The sequence below is a fragment of the Esox lucius genome, chromosome 24, assembly GCF_011004845.1.
Source record: "Esox lucius isolate fEsoLuc1 chromosome 24, fEsoLuc1.pri, whole genome shotgun sequence".
In the NCBI taxonomy this organism is placed as follows: Eukaryota; Metazoa; Chordata; class Actinopteri; order Esociformes; family Esocidae; genus Esox; species Esox lucius.
The window spans coordinates 23,141,216-23,155,595 of record NC_047592.1 but is presented as its reverse complement, the minus strand read 5'-3'; the positions used below and the strand labels follow the sequence as shown (position 1 = coordinate 23,155,595).

Below are 14,380 nucleotides of genomic sequence, written 5' to 3'. Positions count from 1 at the left end.
GTTAATTGATAAAACATTTAACCAGGGCTCATATTATTTTCCCAAACAGTTTAATTGTTAAGAGAGAGTGATGAACTATTGTTCCCATGGTCAGTGCAATGAGTGGTTGTTGTTATCTCATATTGAGGACAGAAGGACCTGTAGCTTGTCCTTGACTGTCTTGGCAAAATCTTGGGAGGATGAGTGAGCCCATAGATCAGGAAATCTTTCCATTTCAGAGAATATGCTGAGTCATGATGAGTAGTGGCTGGGGGAGCGAATCCCAGAGGTTTGTGAAAAACATGATGGAAAATTTGAGAAGGATCCATCCAGAAATTAGCATAATGGGAGGACCTAATATCATTGTATAACCATACTGTATAAAAATGTGTGTTTAATGTTTGGAAGTTGGTTGTTCTGCAGACCAACATGGCTTGGTTGCTCTGCAGATCAGCACGGCTTTATGACGTCAATAAAGTCTACTTGTGGATTCGAAGGCTCCTGAGTCTTTGCATCTTGCATCTGAAGTGTTTTCCACGACAACACTCCAAATTAAGCCCAGATGCATCCAGTGTCCTGAGATTTACCTTGAGATGTCTTTAGAACATAATCTGAGTCCATGTGTTGCAAATTCAATTGATTGGATATGACTATAGAAGGCACACATCTGTCAACATATGGACCATCTAAGAAATAAAAAAAAAGAGAGCATGCGAAAAAAGATTATCTGGGTGGATGAGACCGCAGTTATTATTTCAACCACTTTACAAAACGGCAGATTTCTTACATTTGGTAGTGGGAGCATCATACTCTTGGGATGATTCTCAGCAGCAGGAACTGGGAGAATGGTCAGTATTGATGGATGGATGACCAGAGCAAAATACAGAGATCCCTGAAGAAAACATGATTCAGAAAACACAGGACCTCAAACTGGGTCAAGGATTAATTTGTCATCATGACAACAACCCAAAGCACACAGCCAAGACAACACTTGAATCTGTGAATGTACTTAAGAATAACAAAAGAAACAAGAAATGACACAGATATAATGATCTATTATCCTGCAACTAGGGAGTTACAGCCTGACTGGCTTGATTAGAAGAAGCTAGAGCAAACATGTGACCTGCTTGTTGTACTATGCACTGCTGTGTAATGTTAGGCAAGTTGAGCACATGCCTCCAGCAGAGCAATGTGCAACAGGGAATCATCAGGCATCATAAATGATAAACAATACAACCAACTGTATCTAAAGCACCTACATCTATTATATAATGTAAAAAAATATTGTCCTCGAAATATTGAGAACAAAATTTTTAAATCTTTAAATATTGTGAGAACAACATTTTTAAATCTTTAAATATTGTTCCTCATGTTAGACATCACAGCCTAGTGCAAACTACAGGTCAAGCAAACATGCAATCTCTGTGTTCATTTAATTAAAATAATACATTTTATATTGTAACAATAAATTCCCTCAGCCTCCAATGACCCTTAATTCTAACATTCAGAATTCATTGATTCTATGTCACAACACAGAATTCAAGCCACAATTCCAAACTCATTATGACATCATAATTAGGTTAGATTACAACAAGTTACATAACCAAAGACAAGAAGACACTACAACCATTCAATACAATACTTCTTTAGTGATCATAGCCTACTTCTTAAACTGTAATTAGTCAGAATTTGCATAGAATAGACTGAATCTATTTCAGATAAAGACTGAATCCACTGAACAGGTAAGTCAGAATTAATATGTGAAATAATATCTGATATGAATTAATTTCAAATCAGCAGCTAGTTGGCATATTAACAATACACATTGCTAGAGTCAAGTAATTAGCCAGAGAGTAGGCCTAACTTAAGTTGGATAACTGGCATGGTCAAACAGTTTAAAGAAATTAATAGGAAAAAGTATTAATTGAAAAATATATATATATATTTCTTGAAGCAGACAGTGGTCAGTGAGAGGGAGACAGAGATGATGGAAAGTGAGGAGGTGAAGAAAAGCAGTGAGATGGAGGGACAAGAGAAAGACAGACAAAGAGAAATGGAGGGGCTAGTTAGAATGAGAAAGAGGATTGAGACTTGCATCAAGGTAGACCAGCAACGATGGAAGCTAAAGAGAGACTTGTTGAACAAAGTTAACAAGATGAGGGAAGAACAAGAGCAAGAAATACAAAGAGAAGTAGAAGAGCTTCTGAGCAAGAAAGAAGAGAATGAGGATCATATTGACATACAAAGCAAACAATGGAAGCTAGATAGAGACTTGTTCACAGAACAGACAGAAAGAGATGTGTCAGACAGATATGAGATAGACAGCAAAATGGCTGAACTGAAGGTACTGAACACTGTGAACCTGGCCAAGTTAGAGAAGGTGATTGTGGACTGTACAAGGATGTTAGCTGAGAATGAAAGGGAGAGAAATGTGTTAAAGGAACAGAGAGAAAACTTAGTGGCAGACAAAGAAAAGATCGAAATCCAAATGACAAACCTGAAGATGCAGAACATACTGAGGTTGGGCAAGATAGGAAAGTTGACAGTTAAGAACACAAGACTGTTAGCTGAGAATGAAAAGGCCATGGATGTGTTAGAGAAAGAGAAAGAACATGCAGCAGCAGACAGACAAACATTGCTGCACAAGATAGCAGAGGAGGAATTTGTGTACCTGGCCAAGGTGGAGACGGGGACAGTGGAGATCAACAGACTGTCAGATGAGAATGAAAAGGTGGACAGGGTCAGAGAGAGGAACAGATGGAAGTGTATCAGAAAGGGTTTGGAGACAGCATTGGCCAAAGCAGAACAGGACAAGAATCAGACCCTAGAAGCCTGGAAGAAGGAAAGGGGGGCATGGGCCAGGGTCACCGCTTGTCTGCAAAGTCTCTGGGATCAACGAGGAGAAAGATGGATGAAGGAGAAGGAGAAGATAAAAGAGAAGAGCACACAGGCAGCAGAGAAGTGGATGACTGAGCTGAGAAAGAAGGAGAGACTGATAGAGGCTCTGGAAAGAGAAAAGATGATGCTTCTGAGCCAGCATGAAGATGAGAAGAGGGGATGGGAGATGGAAAAGAGTGAAATGGAAAAGGAGAGGTTGGTGCAGACAGGAGAGTGGGATAGAAAGAACAGTGAAATGGAGAAAATGAAAAAGGAGAAAGACAGATGGGTGATAGAAAAGAAAGATATGTTGGAGAGGATGAAGGATGCACACATTCAGCTGTATCACATGCAGACTGTCCTGAGGTTCAGAGAGCAAGAGCAGACAGAGGTACAGTACTCCATCTAACCAGTCACAAGGTCACATGTCACCTAAGGGTCAAACTATCATATTCAGTAGATTAAGTTCTTCACACTGGAGGAGTGATATTAATATCTCAGATGACTATTTAACATACAGTTTGGTCTTTCTCTTTCAGAAGGATACTAAGAAAGCCCAGGAAGCAAAGGAGAAGCAGGAGAAAATAGAAAGGAAAGAAAGAGAGATCCTGGAGAAAAAGAAAGAGAAAGAGATGCTCAGAGCCCAAAAAGTAGAGCATAAGGACAAAGTGAGGGAGAGTAAGGAGAGGGTGAAAGCCCACCTAGATGAGGTGTCAAGGCAATATGACCAAAGGAAACAGAAGGAGAAGGAAAGAAAAATGGTGTTGGAAATGGCATATGGCAAAGAACATTTGAAAAAACCATAAAAAGTAAATGGTTGACATTCATTTAATAAATAAAACAACATGAGCATTTTAAATATTTGTATGTGTTTCTTTGCTATGTGGACAAATAAAAGTACAGATGGTTACTGGATATTAAAATCCATGTTAACTTTGCTGGGAGACATTTTAAGTACTATATTTATCATCCTCACTCAGAATTGCTTACTGAAAGTGGTTCCCATTACATTAGAAATGTTGATATTTGCATGTGAATGTTATGAGTTACCTTCACCACTTTACTATTGTCCCTTTTTACATTGTGTCATACACCCATGGCTGAGTGATGAACACAAACATGGATTAATGTGAGACAGGAACATTTGGAAGATTTGTTTAAATCCATACGTCATTTTAAACGGATTCTGATGTAATATGTTTTGGTGTGTTTTCCTACATGATTAAAATATGTGCATTTTTGTAGTAATACAAGCATTGTAGTCAATGGCAATTTTTGATGTTGTAAAATGTCTCTTCCCCAAACCAACCTCTCAACTCTACTAACTTGCTCAGAGTGCCCTCCATTGTCATGTGTTGCAGAAGAAAGTCAGAAGGTGAATTTCTAAAGAGTGGTAGGAGGATTGATAAACCCATCAACTTTGAGACACACTTTTACTTGTACTGTATAATGCAAAACATTTCTACATTTTCCGCTCTCCATGACAACCAAAACAAATAGTTTAAATATAGATACAGGGGAATGTGGATGGAAGATATTCCTATTTGGAGGATTTATGGAAACTTACATTTGATATATGACAAAATAACAATGAACAGGCCTTCATTAATGGATCACACACTTTGAGAGACAATTGCTGTGTCTTGGGGCAACTAAGTAATTAACAGGTCCGACGATAATGTCAGAGGACTAGGTCAGAGGGGAAGGTCAGAGGAATAGGTCAGAGGGGAAGGTCAGAGGACTAGGTCAGAGGGGAAGGTCAGAGGACTAGGTCAGAGGGGAAGGTCAAAGGATTAGGTCAGAGGGGGAAGGTCAGAGGACTAGGTCAGAGGGGAAGGTCAGAGGACTAGGTCAGAGGGGAAGGTCAGAGGACTAGGTCAGAGGGGAAGGTCAGAGGAATAGGTCAGAGGGGAAGGTCAGAGGACCAGAGGGATCTGTTCATCTCTTTGTTTATTTGTATTCTATGTTCAGCAAAGATAAACCCCAAGGGCTCTGGGAAGTGGGGTGACCCCTGGGACCCCCTGGGGTAACTCCTATTCAGCCAGGGTCCAGACATCATTCAACAACCAATGTTTTGGATCTGAGCCTAACCACTGTTTCTTCCAATTGGTGTATGAATAAAGGTTTGATTTCAGTCTTCATAATGTTTCATGCAAAGTATTCTAATCTCCAGTGTCAGGGCCACTCTGGTTGCCTGGCGTGTGAGCCTGAGATGGCTACATGTCCTCCACTTCCCATAACTGGTGTACACACCCAAGTACCTTTACTTTGTCCTTTTAACAGTTCTGCTAGCAGCCAGCCCGACACTAGGACAGGTGATTTCTGTAACCAGACCATAACGTCAATGATTAGAAAGAAGGTTTCATGTGATATCAGTGTAGCTACTCATAGTCAGTCACTTTGTCTGTTTAAAACCTTTCTTAAAGTGACCGCATTCACCACAAAACCAGTCTGGGTTATTTGTTTGTGTTGAATGCAAAGTATTTATTTGATTGTCTGGGTGCCCAGGCACTATGTTGTTACTGCTTAATTTGACTGTTTACCCCTAACTGACAGACCTACAGAGTTACGTCCTCACAATTTGTGTCATACACATATATTCTGAATTTTGATTTGATGCTTCTAGAGATTCTGAATCTCTCCACACAACTCCGCTGATGCTAAAATTAAAATGCAGCTAGCAAGCAATCTTAGACATGCAACAGTGTGTTCTGCTAACATAACATAAGTCACAGGCCCTGACAGACCAGGGCAGAGTGACACAGGCCCTGACAGACCGGGGCAGAGTGGCACAGGCCCTGACAGACCGGGACAGAGTGGCACATGCCCTGACAGACCGGGGCAGAGTGGCACAGGCCCTGACAGACCAGGGCAGAGTGGCACAGGCCCTGACAGACCGGGGCAGAGTGGCACAGGCCCTGACAGACCGGGGCACAGTGGCACAGGCCCTGACAGACCGGGGCAGAGTGGCACAGGCCCTGTTGTGGCTGTATGGGAGGGCCTGGATTTGGGCCGTCCAGTACACCAGGACTGAGGAGCGGAAGCTCTCCAGAAGCTCAACTAAATCCACATAGTACTGCCTGAATAGTTTCTTCCCTTTCCTGTATCCTTCATTAACCGGTTGTCTGCCCCATGAAAAAGATATCCTAGCTACATCAAGACACCTCTTAACCGTTTACTGCAAATCAAGTAGCAGCTCTTCAGTGATGTATATATTACAGCATACAATATATTTTAAATGTTTTAACTTCCATGGTTCCTTGATTAAATGCATCCAATTCTGTTTTTATTTTTAGTTAGGATAACTATTATGCAACGTTTGTGGGCACTCAACACCTGATGCTCAACACCACCTGGCAGGCCTATGCTACAGACAAGCTGAGAGGGCATTTGATTGAGGTAGCACAACAGTCTGTAACCAGGCTGAATTCATGACTGGCCACTTGAATTTGATATGTAAATATGGGCAGAGCCTATTACCATGATAACCAGTCTATTAGCATGGTGAGCAAATGCTAAGAAAATTACAGGTCATTGAATGGTTCAGATGCATTACTTGGGATTGTTTTGAAATAAACTGGTTTTACATAAATACCCCTAATCAACCATACAGTCAACATTTTTATGCCTGTTGGAAATGTATAATGCCTTTGCATGAAATAAGAGATGTAACCAAAAAAGCAAGGATCTTTTGTTTCTGAGATTGAAATAAGATCAAAAAATTCAAGGTTGGTGCCATCCATCAGTTAATTCATCAAAATACCCTTTGATTCAGTTCCTTTGGAAAGTATTCCAATCCTTTCACTTTCTTTAAATGTTTTGTGTTGTAGACTAATGACACATTTACAATAATGGCCATTTTGTGGCCATTAATACAATACCCCATAATGAGAAAGCAAACAACTAGTTTTTAGAAATGAGTGCCAATTTAATCATCATCATCATCTTCTTCCGCTTCATCCGGGGCCGGGTCGCGGGGGCAGCAGTCTAAGCAGGGATGCCCAGACTTCCCTCTCCCCAGACACTTCCTCTAGCTCTTCCGGGGGGACACCGAGGAGTTCCCAGGCCAGCCGGGAGACATAGTCCCTCCAGCGTGTCCTAGGTCTTCCCCGGGGTCTCCTCCTGGTGGGACGGGACCGGAACACCTTCCCAGGAAGGCGTTCCGGAGGCATCCGAAACAGATGCCCAAGCCACCTCAGCTGACCCCTCTCGATGTGGAGGAGCAGCGGTTCTACTCTGAGCTCCTCCCGGGTGACCGAGCTTCTCACCCTATCTCTAAGGGAACGCCCAGCCACCCTGCGGAGAAAGCTCATTTCGGCCGCCTGTATCCGGGATCTTGTCCTTTCGGTCATGACCCAAAGCTCATGACCATAGGTGAGAGTAGGAACGTAGATTGACCGGTAAATCGAGAGCTTCGCCTTGCGGCTCAGCTCTTTCTTCACCACGACAGACCGATACATCGACCGCATTACTGCAGAAGCTGCACCGATCCGTCTGTCAATCTCCCGTTCCATCCTTCCCTCACTCGTGAACAAGACCCCTAGATACTTAAACTCCTCCACTTGAGGCAGGCACTCTCCACCAACCTGAAGTGAGCAGGCCACCCTTTTCCGACTGAGGACCATGGCCTCGGATTTGGAGGTACTGATTCTCATCCCCACCGCTTCACACTCGGCTGCAAACCGTCCCAGCGCATGCTGAAGGTCCTGGTTTGAAGAAGCCAACACGACAACATCATCCGCAAAGAGCAGGGACGAAATCGTGTGGTCCCCGAACCTGACACCCTCCGGCCCCTGGCTGCGCCTAGAAATTCTGTCCATAAAAATTATGAACAGAACCGGTGACAAAGGGCAGCCCTGCCGGAGTCCAACATGCACTGGGAACAAGTCTGACTTACTGCCGGCAATGCGGACCAAGCTCCTGCTTCGGTCGTACAGGGACCTGACAGCCCTTAGCAAAGGACCCAGGACCCCATATTCCCGAAGCACTCTCCACAGGATGCCGCGAGGGACACAGTCGAATGCCTTCTCCAAATCCACAAAACACATGTGGATTGGTTGGGCAAACTCCCATGAACCCTCCAACACCCCGTAGAGGGTATAGAGCTGGTCCAGTGTTCCACGGCCCAGACGAAAACCACACTGTTCCTCCTGAATCCGAGGTTCTACTATCGGCCGTATTCTCCTCTCCAGAACCCTGGCATAGACTTTCCCGGGGAGGCTGAGAAGTGTGATCCCCCTGTAGTTGGAACACACCCTCCGGTCCCCCTTCTTAAAAAGAGGGACCACCACCCCGGTCTGCCATCCCAAAGGCACTGTCCCCGACCGCCACGCGATGTTGCACAGGCGTGTCAACCAAGACAGCCCCACAACATCCAGAGACTTGAGGTACTCAGGGCGGATCTCATCCACCCCCGGTGCCTTGCCACCGAGGAGTTTCTTGACCACCTCAGTGACTTCAGCCCGGGTGATGGACGAGTCCACCTCTGAGCCCTCATCCTCTGCTTCCTCAATGGAAGATGTGACGGCGGGATTGAGGAGATCCGCGAAGTACTCCTTCCACCGCCCGACGACATCCCCAGTTGAGGTCAACAGCTGCCCACCTCTACTGTAAACAGCGTTGTAAACAGCGATTCTGGCAAACCGTAAACAGCGATTCTGGCAAACCGTCCGGCGCCAGAATCTCTTCGAGGCCAGCCGATAGTCCTTCTCCATGGCCTCACCGAACTCCTCCCAGGCCCGAGTTTTTGCCTACACAACCACCCGGGCTGCAGTCCGCTTGGCCAGTCGGTACCCATCAGCTGCCTCAGGAGTCCCACAAGCCAACCAGGCCTGATAGGACTCCTTCTTCAGCTTGACGGCATCCCTTACTTCCGGTGTCCACCACCGGGTTCGGGGATTGCCGCCTCGACAGGCACCGGAGACCTTACGTCCACAGCTCCGAACGGCCGCTTCGACAATGGCGGTGGAGAACATGGTCCACTCGGACTCAATATCTCCAGCCTCCCTCGGGATCCAGTCGAAGCTCTGTCGGAGGTGGGAGTTAAAGATCTCTCTGACAGGAGACTCGGCCAGACGTTCCCAGCAGACCCTTACAGTACGCTTGGGCCTGCCGAGTCTGTCCAGCTTCCTCCCCCGCCATCGGATCCAACTCACCACCAGGTGGTGATCAGTTGACAGCTCCGCCCCTCTCTTCACCCGAGTGTCCAAGACATACGGCCGCAGGTCAGATGAAACGACAACAAAGTCGATCATCGACCTGCGGCCTAGGGTGTCCTGGTGCCATGTGCACTGATGGACACCCTTATGCTTGAACATGGTGTTCGTTATAGACAAACTGTGACTAGCACAGAAGTCCAATAACTGAACACCACTCGGGTTCAGATCAGGGGGGCTGTTCCTCCCAATCACACCCCTCCAGGTGTCACTGTCGTTGCCCACGTGGGCGTTGAAGTCCCCCAGTAGAACGATAGAGTCCCCAGTTGGAGCACTTTCCAGCACCCCTCCCAGAGACTCCAAGAAGGTCGGGTACTCTGCACTGCCGTTCGGCCCATAGGCACAAACAACAGTGAGAGACCTATCCCCGACCCGAAGGCGCAGGGAAACGACCCTCTCGTTCACCGGGGTAAACTCCAACACATGGCGGCAGAGCTGGGGAGCTATAAGCAAACCCACACCAGCCCGCCGCCTCTCACCATGGGCAACTCCAGAGTCGATGTATCGGTCTGTCGTGGTGAAGAAAGAGCTGAGCCGTAAGGCGAAGCTCTCGATTTACCGGTCAATCTACGTTCCTACTCTCACCTGTGGTCATGAGCTTTGGGTCATGACCGAAATGACAAGATCCCGGATACAGGCAGCCGAAATGAGCTTTCTCTGCAGGGTGGCTGGGCGATCCCTTAGAGATAGGGTGAGAAGCTCGGTCACCTGGGAGGAGCTCAGAGTAGAGCCGCTGCTCCTCCACATCGAGAGGGGTCAGCTGAGGTGGCTTGGGCATCTGTTTCGGATGCGCTTGACTTGGGATTAGATAAGTACAGGAACTGACAAATTTCACATTATACTATGTTCATCAAAATGTATGGGTTAATAAGGCTTGTTCCATTAAAGTAGACTATCCCAGATGTCCCAGACTGCTCTTTTGACTAAAATTAGAAGACTGTTTCGGCCTAAGTCAAGCACTGCAGTTACTGATATGTTTTGGGAGATTTTATGTAAACTTGGAGGTTCTTTTTCGTGATGAATGGCTTTCATCCTGCCACTCTGCCCTCAGCTCAGAATTGAGGATTATATGCACAGTATTTATAATATGTGTGCTCAGTTCCCTATTACTATTGTTGAAAATGTATATGCATTATGAATATAATTTCCTGTTTACACATCCAGGCTTTTGTAACCAGATAATATTAGTAGATGTTTGTGATATAATAACAGGTATTATCTATTATCTAATATTATCATATTATATATGATTTTGACCCTTATTTGATAGATAGCTTACCAAGTTATTGCTTTGTTTATGGTTAAACAATAGTCCTTGTTTGGGATTCTTACAGTAAAAGCCAGCCACTTCCAACAATTTGTCATCTGTGGAGATGTAGCCGATTTATGACGATAACCTTTTGTCCAGAGAACCCAGAGATGAAGATCTTCAGTGGCTGAGGAACTATCTCTGGGGCAGGTTTACTGGCATGGTTCCTTGAACTGGAGCCGGAACAACTGGTACACTCCCTGTCATCCCTGTCTGTACCGCACATTGTAGCAACGTACAGCATCTGGGCCCGGCAGGCCTCCTGGATGGCATGGTGAGAGCAGCAGGAGTCCACATGACTGGTAACAGCGGGTCAGCGCACCAACCCCTTATGGCACACCAGGCAGAGTGGGAGGCAAAAAACAAATGGGCTCTTGGCTCAAAGTGGCTAGATGGGGTGTCTGTAAACTGCTGGAGTAAGGGCTGAAAGAAAAACAAAATAAATACTAACCAGCACACTGAATTGATCATATTGGACTGTAATATCGGTAAAATCCACTGAGAATTAGTTTAACATCATAAATTCAAATAAAATCAGTTTTACAAGGAGCTGATGACACAATTGTATAATTGCATAATTGGACTTATCTTTTGGACTTATAATTGCTCTCATCTTGACCTTGAGGAGAATTAAAAAGGGGGAGGCGTGGGCATGTAACAGGATTATATTATGATATTGTTGCTGATGTCATGCCCACGCCTGACTGGTTAATTTGATACAGTAGGCTATAATGCTCCTATGACCTGACCCGAAAGGATCATGATTCATATGGTGTGGTTGATTTACTAGAAATGAAATAGAACCATCTTCATTTTATATTGACAATCTGAGCAGTAGAACCTGGGACTTACTTGAGACTTACCCATTATTACTTGGAACTAGACTTGAGACTTTAAGACTTGACATTTGTTTAGGACTTATAATATGACTTGGTTCAAAGTCTGCTGGTAGGCTTGTCACCACTGGCACTCCAGCAGGAAAATATCCCAAACTAGACAAATAATGACCCAGAAAATCCAAAATAAGTTACAGCCTAATTATGCCTTTCAGCCGGGTGGCTTCTGCTATTTGCTAGGCTAATTCTGACAGTACTTATTATGACAATTGAGTAGAAATTGGCAAATTATTGGTAAACCATTTGTCCAAAAGTCATGGCAGCAGCAACCATTTGGTTTCACCTGTGAAAGTGGAAAGATTTAGCCACCGTGTAAGGGCGCAGGAGTGACTCTCATATGGAGGGGACATTTGACTACAGTGGGAATGTTCATGTATTTCACCAAAATGTCTATTTAATAATTAGTTCTATGTGTGATAATTGTCTCCACAACGCTGGCTCACAATACAAATTCTCTGGAAAGGGTATTGAGAGTAGATACAGCTAAAGAGACCACTGCTCCTTTTTCTTTCCTTTCCTAAAAGGTTTTGAGTGAGGAACAGAATTGTTCAATTTGCAGTGGTCTCTTAATTTGAACCCTTCTGAAATGTTTCACCACCTCCTACGTTGTGATCTGATACAGCTGTGTGGTAATTTGCCAACAAAACACTTGTTGATAGAGGTCGCCACCTCTCACTTTGAGACTAACTTATTGTGTGTCATACTTTCCTCTGCTGCATCAGCGTTGAGCCCTTTCTCCATCTCTGTCAGTAGGTACACTAGCTGAGGAAATTATTGGAAGCAGCATAGTATGTAATAAACCAAGCCTGGTAAGCTAAATGATGTGTAGCTGTGTGTAGCTTCCACACAGACTGTTAGACTCATTGTCTAACATATGAGATCCTTGCACATTTGCATATGTAAGGAACACAAAATGCACTTAAAAAGGTATGACCTTGCAAGACGCTCTCCAAACACAGTGCTGCCGTCTAGGTGCTGCAATCTTGAGTCTCTGTCTGTCTGTCTGGATAGGTTTAGCAGTCCTGATGGTGAGAATGAAACTGGTCGTAAACAACTAGAACAGGAACCTCACTGATTTGAATGTTCCTGTCAGGTCCTGGCTGGGGTGCCTTTAGGCATCTCTATTAGCCTGGGGGCCACAGTCAGGGCCTGACCGCGGCTTCTTATGCGCTGCTGTTTTGATTGTCCCCAATCAGAGGCAGCCTGCCCCACGTTGCCTCAATTGGGGACCCTATTTAAGTTGCCCTTTTGGAACTTTTAGTTGTGGATCATTGTTTGCGTTTTCTTCCTCCGTTCAGGGTTTACCTCTCCTTTTGTTGTTTTGAGTGAAATCAGTCAAATAAACAGATGTATTACAGCTGTGCACCTCGTGACCTGCCTCTCAAACCGTGACAGTTCCTTGATTAAATGCATTTTCTTACTTTTCAATTATCCGTTTTTTAAAGCAAACAACTATTTTGACATTCAACATTTCGGTTCCAAATGTGATTATGATACCAAATATGTACCTTAAGGTTAGGACTGTGGCAGGGGGAAGTGATCCAACATAGGGGGAATTATCACCCTCACATCAGAAACACAGATTTTATAAAAGTAATCAAATAAACCATTTAATGTATTTTTTTACTTTAGAAGAAGTGAGTGGCAAAATGTACACTGGGCTCCCAATGCTGGCAGGCCAATGTAGGTCTACACTATAGGCTTTTGCTCAGAGGGCTGACGGCCCATGTATAAGACAAGGTGGTGACCTTGGGAGCTGTATTCTTCACTGGCCTCTGGTATTTGATACACAAATATGGGGACTGTCTATTACCATCGTAAGCAAAGTTAGTCTATTAGCATGAGTGATAATAGGGAAATTACAGGTCATTCAGAGTTTTCTCCAGATTATAGATGCCGTTTCTGAATGCAAGTGATATTCTTAGGCAACTTTGCTGATTCACAAGCAACACAAACACAACTGAAATTATACAGTGGGGAGAACAAGTATTTGATACACTGCCGATTTTGCAGGTTTTCCCACTTACAAAGCATGTAGAAGTCTGTAATTACTATCATAGGTACTCTTCAACTGTGAGTGACGGAATCTAAAACAAAAATCCAGAAAATCACATTGTATGATTTAAAAAAACATTAATTAGCATTTTATTGCATGACATAAGTATTTTCTCACCAAGCTGCTTGCCTATTGTCCTGTAGCCCATCCCAGCCTTGTGCAGGTCTACAATTGTATCCCTAATGTCCTTACACAGCTCTCTGGTCTTAGCCATTCTGGAGAAGTTGGAGTCTGTTTGATTCCTAGCTACTATTTTTGCTCACGCTCCCCTATCGCCTGCCTCCTTGTCAGGTGAAAATGTGAAAAAAGTCTGATGAAAGTCTGATTAATTTTATTAGTACAAAAACAAGGTATGTCAAACTCCCTTAACTTGTCCCCATCACAATAGAATGATCATATCCATAACTGACAACATTGTTATTGTTAGATATAGTTGCCCTACATTACATTTTTAACTAGCTAGCTAAGTAGTATTATTTTAAGATCACTGATTACTGTACATGTTTGCCACGGGAAGACAAGTACAGATAAAATTATTTCCTGCTGCTACCCAAGGAAAATGGACACTAATTAAGTCAGTTTGTTAAATTGAGACTGATGATATTGTTACGTTGACATTTGTAAAACCTTTCAAAACATAGCTAGCTAAAGATTCCAGTCGTCTACATGGAAAATATTGATAATTTTGTCCAACCATAACAGATAGATGATGACTAATGCACTAGGATAAGTAGCTAATGAATTCTAGTTCAACAAAACTGTCTTTCACAGACAGCCACCTAGCGATAAAGTAGGAGAGAGTTTGTAAGAAGAGTGCAATATATAGTGACGTGAATCAATATAATCTGATGTATGGAATGGGAATATAATTTTATAAACACCTTTTTGAAGTCAGCTCTTTGTACTCATCTATAATTGTTACATGTATGTGAATTATTGCAATCATCTAACGTCAACTAAGCATATAAGTAGAACACAAGTTTACCTCACAAGTTCTGGTCTGGTCCCCAAGAATCGTGGAATCTACCAGAAATTATTAATAAATGTT

At 43.8% G+C, this 14,380-nt stretch overlaps 1 protein-coding gene across 1 annotated transcript; it reads left to right on the top strand.

Moving 5' to 3' along the window:
• The first annotated feature begins 1,818 nt into the window (after positions 1-1,818).
• Positions 1,819-5,930, top strand: LOC105027209 (trichohyalin-like). The gene is made up of 3 exons (XM_029117432.2): positions 1,819-3,247; positions 3,396-3,545; positions 5,586-5,930. The coding sequence occupies exons 1-3, from the start codon at positions 1,964-1,966 to the stop codon at positions 5,928-5,930; spliced, it is 1,779 nt and encodes a 592-aa protein (XP_028973265.2). The 5' UTR covers positions 1,819-1,963.
• Positions 5,931-14,380: the final 8,450 nt, after the last annotated feature.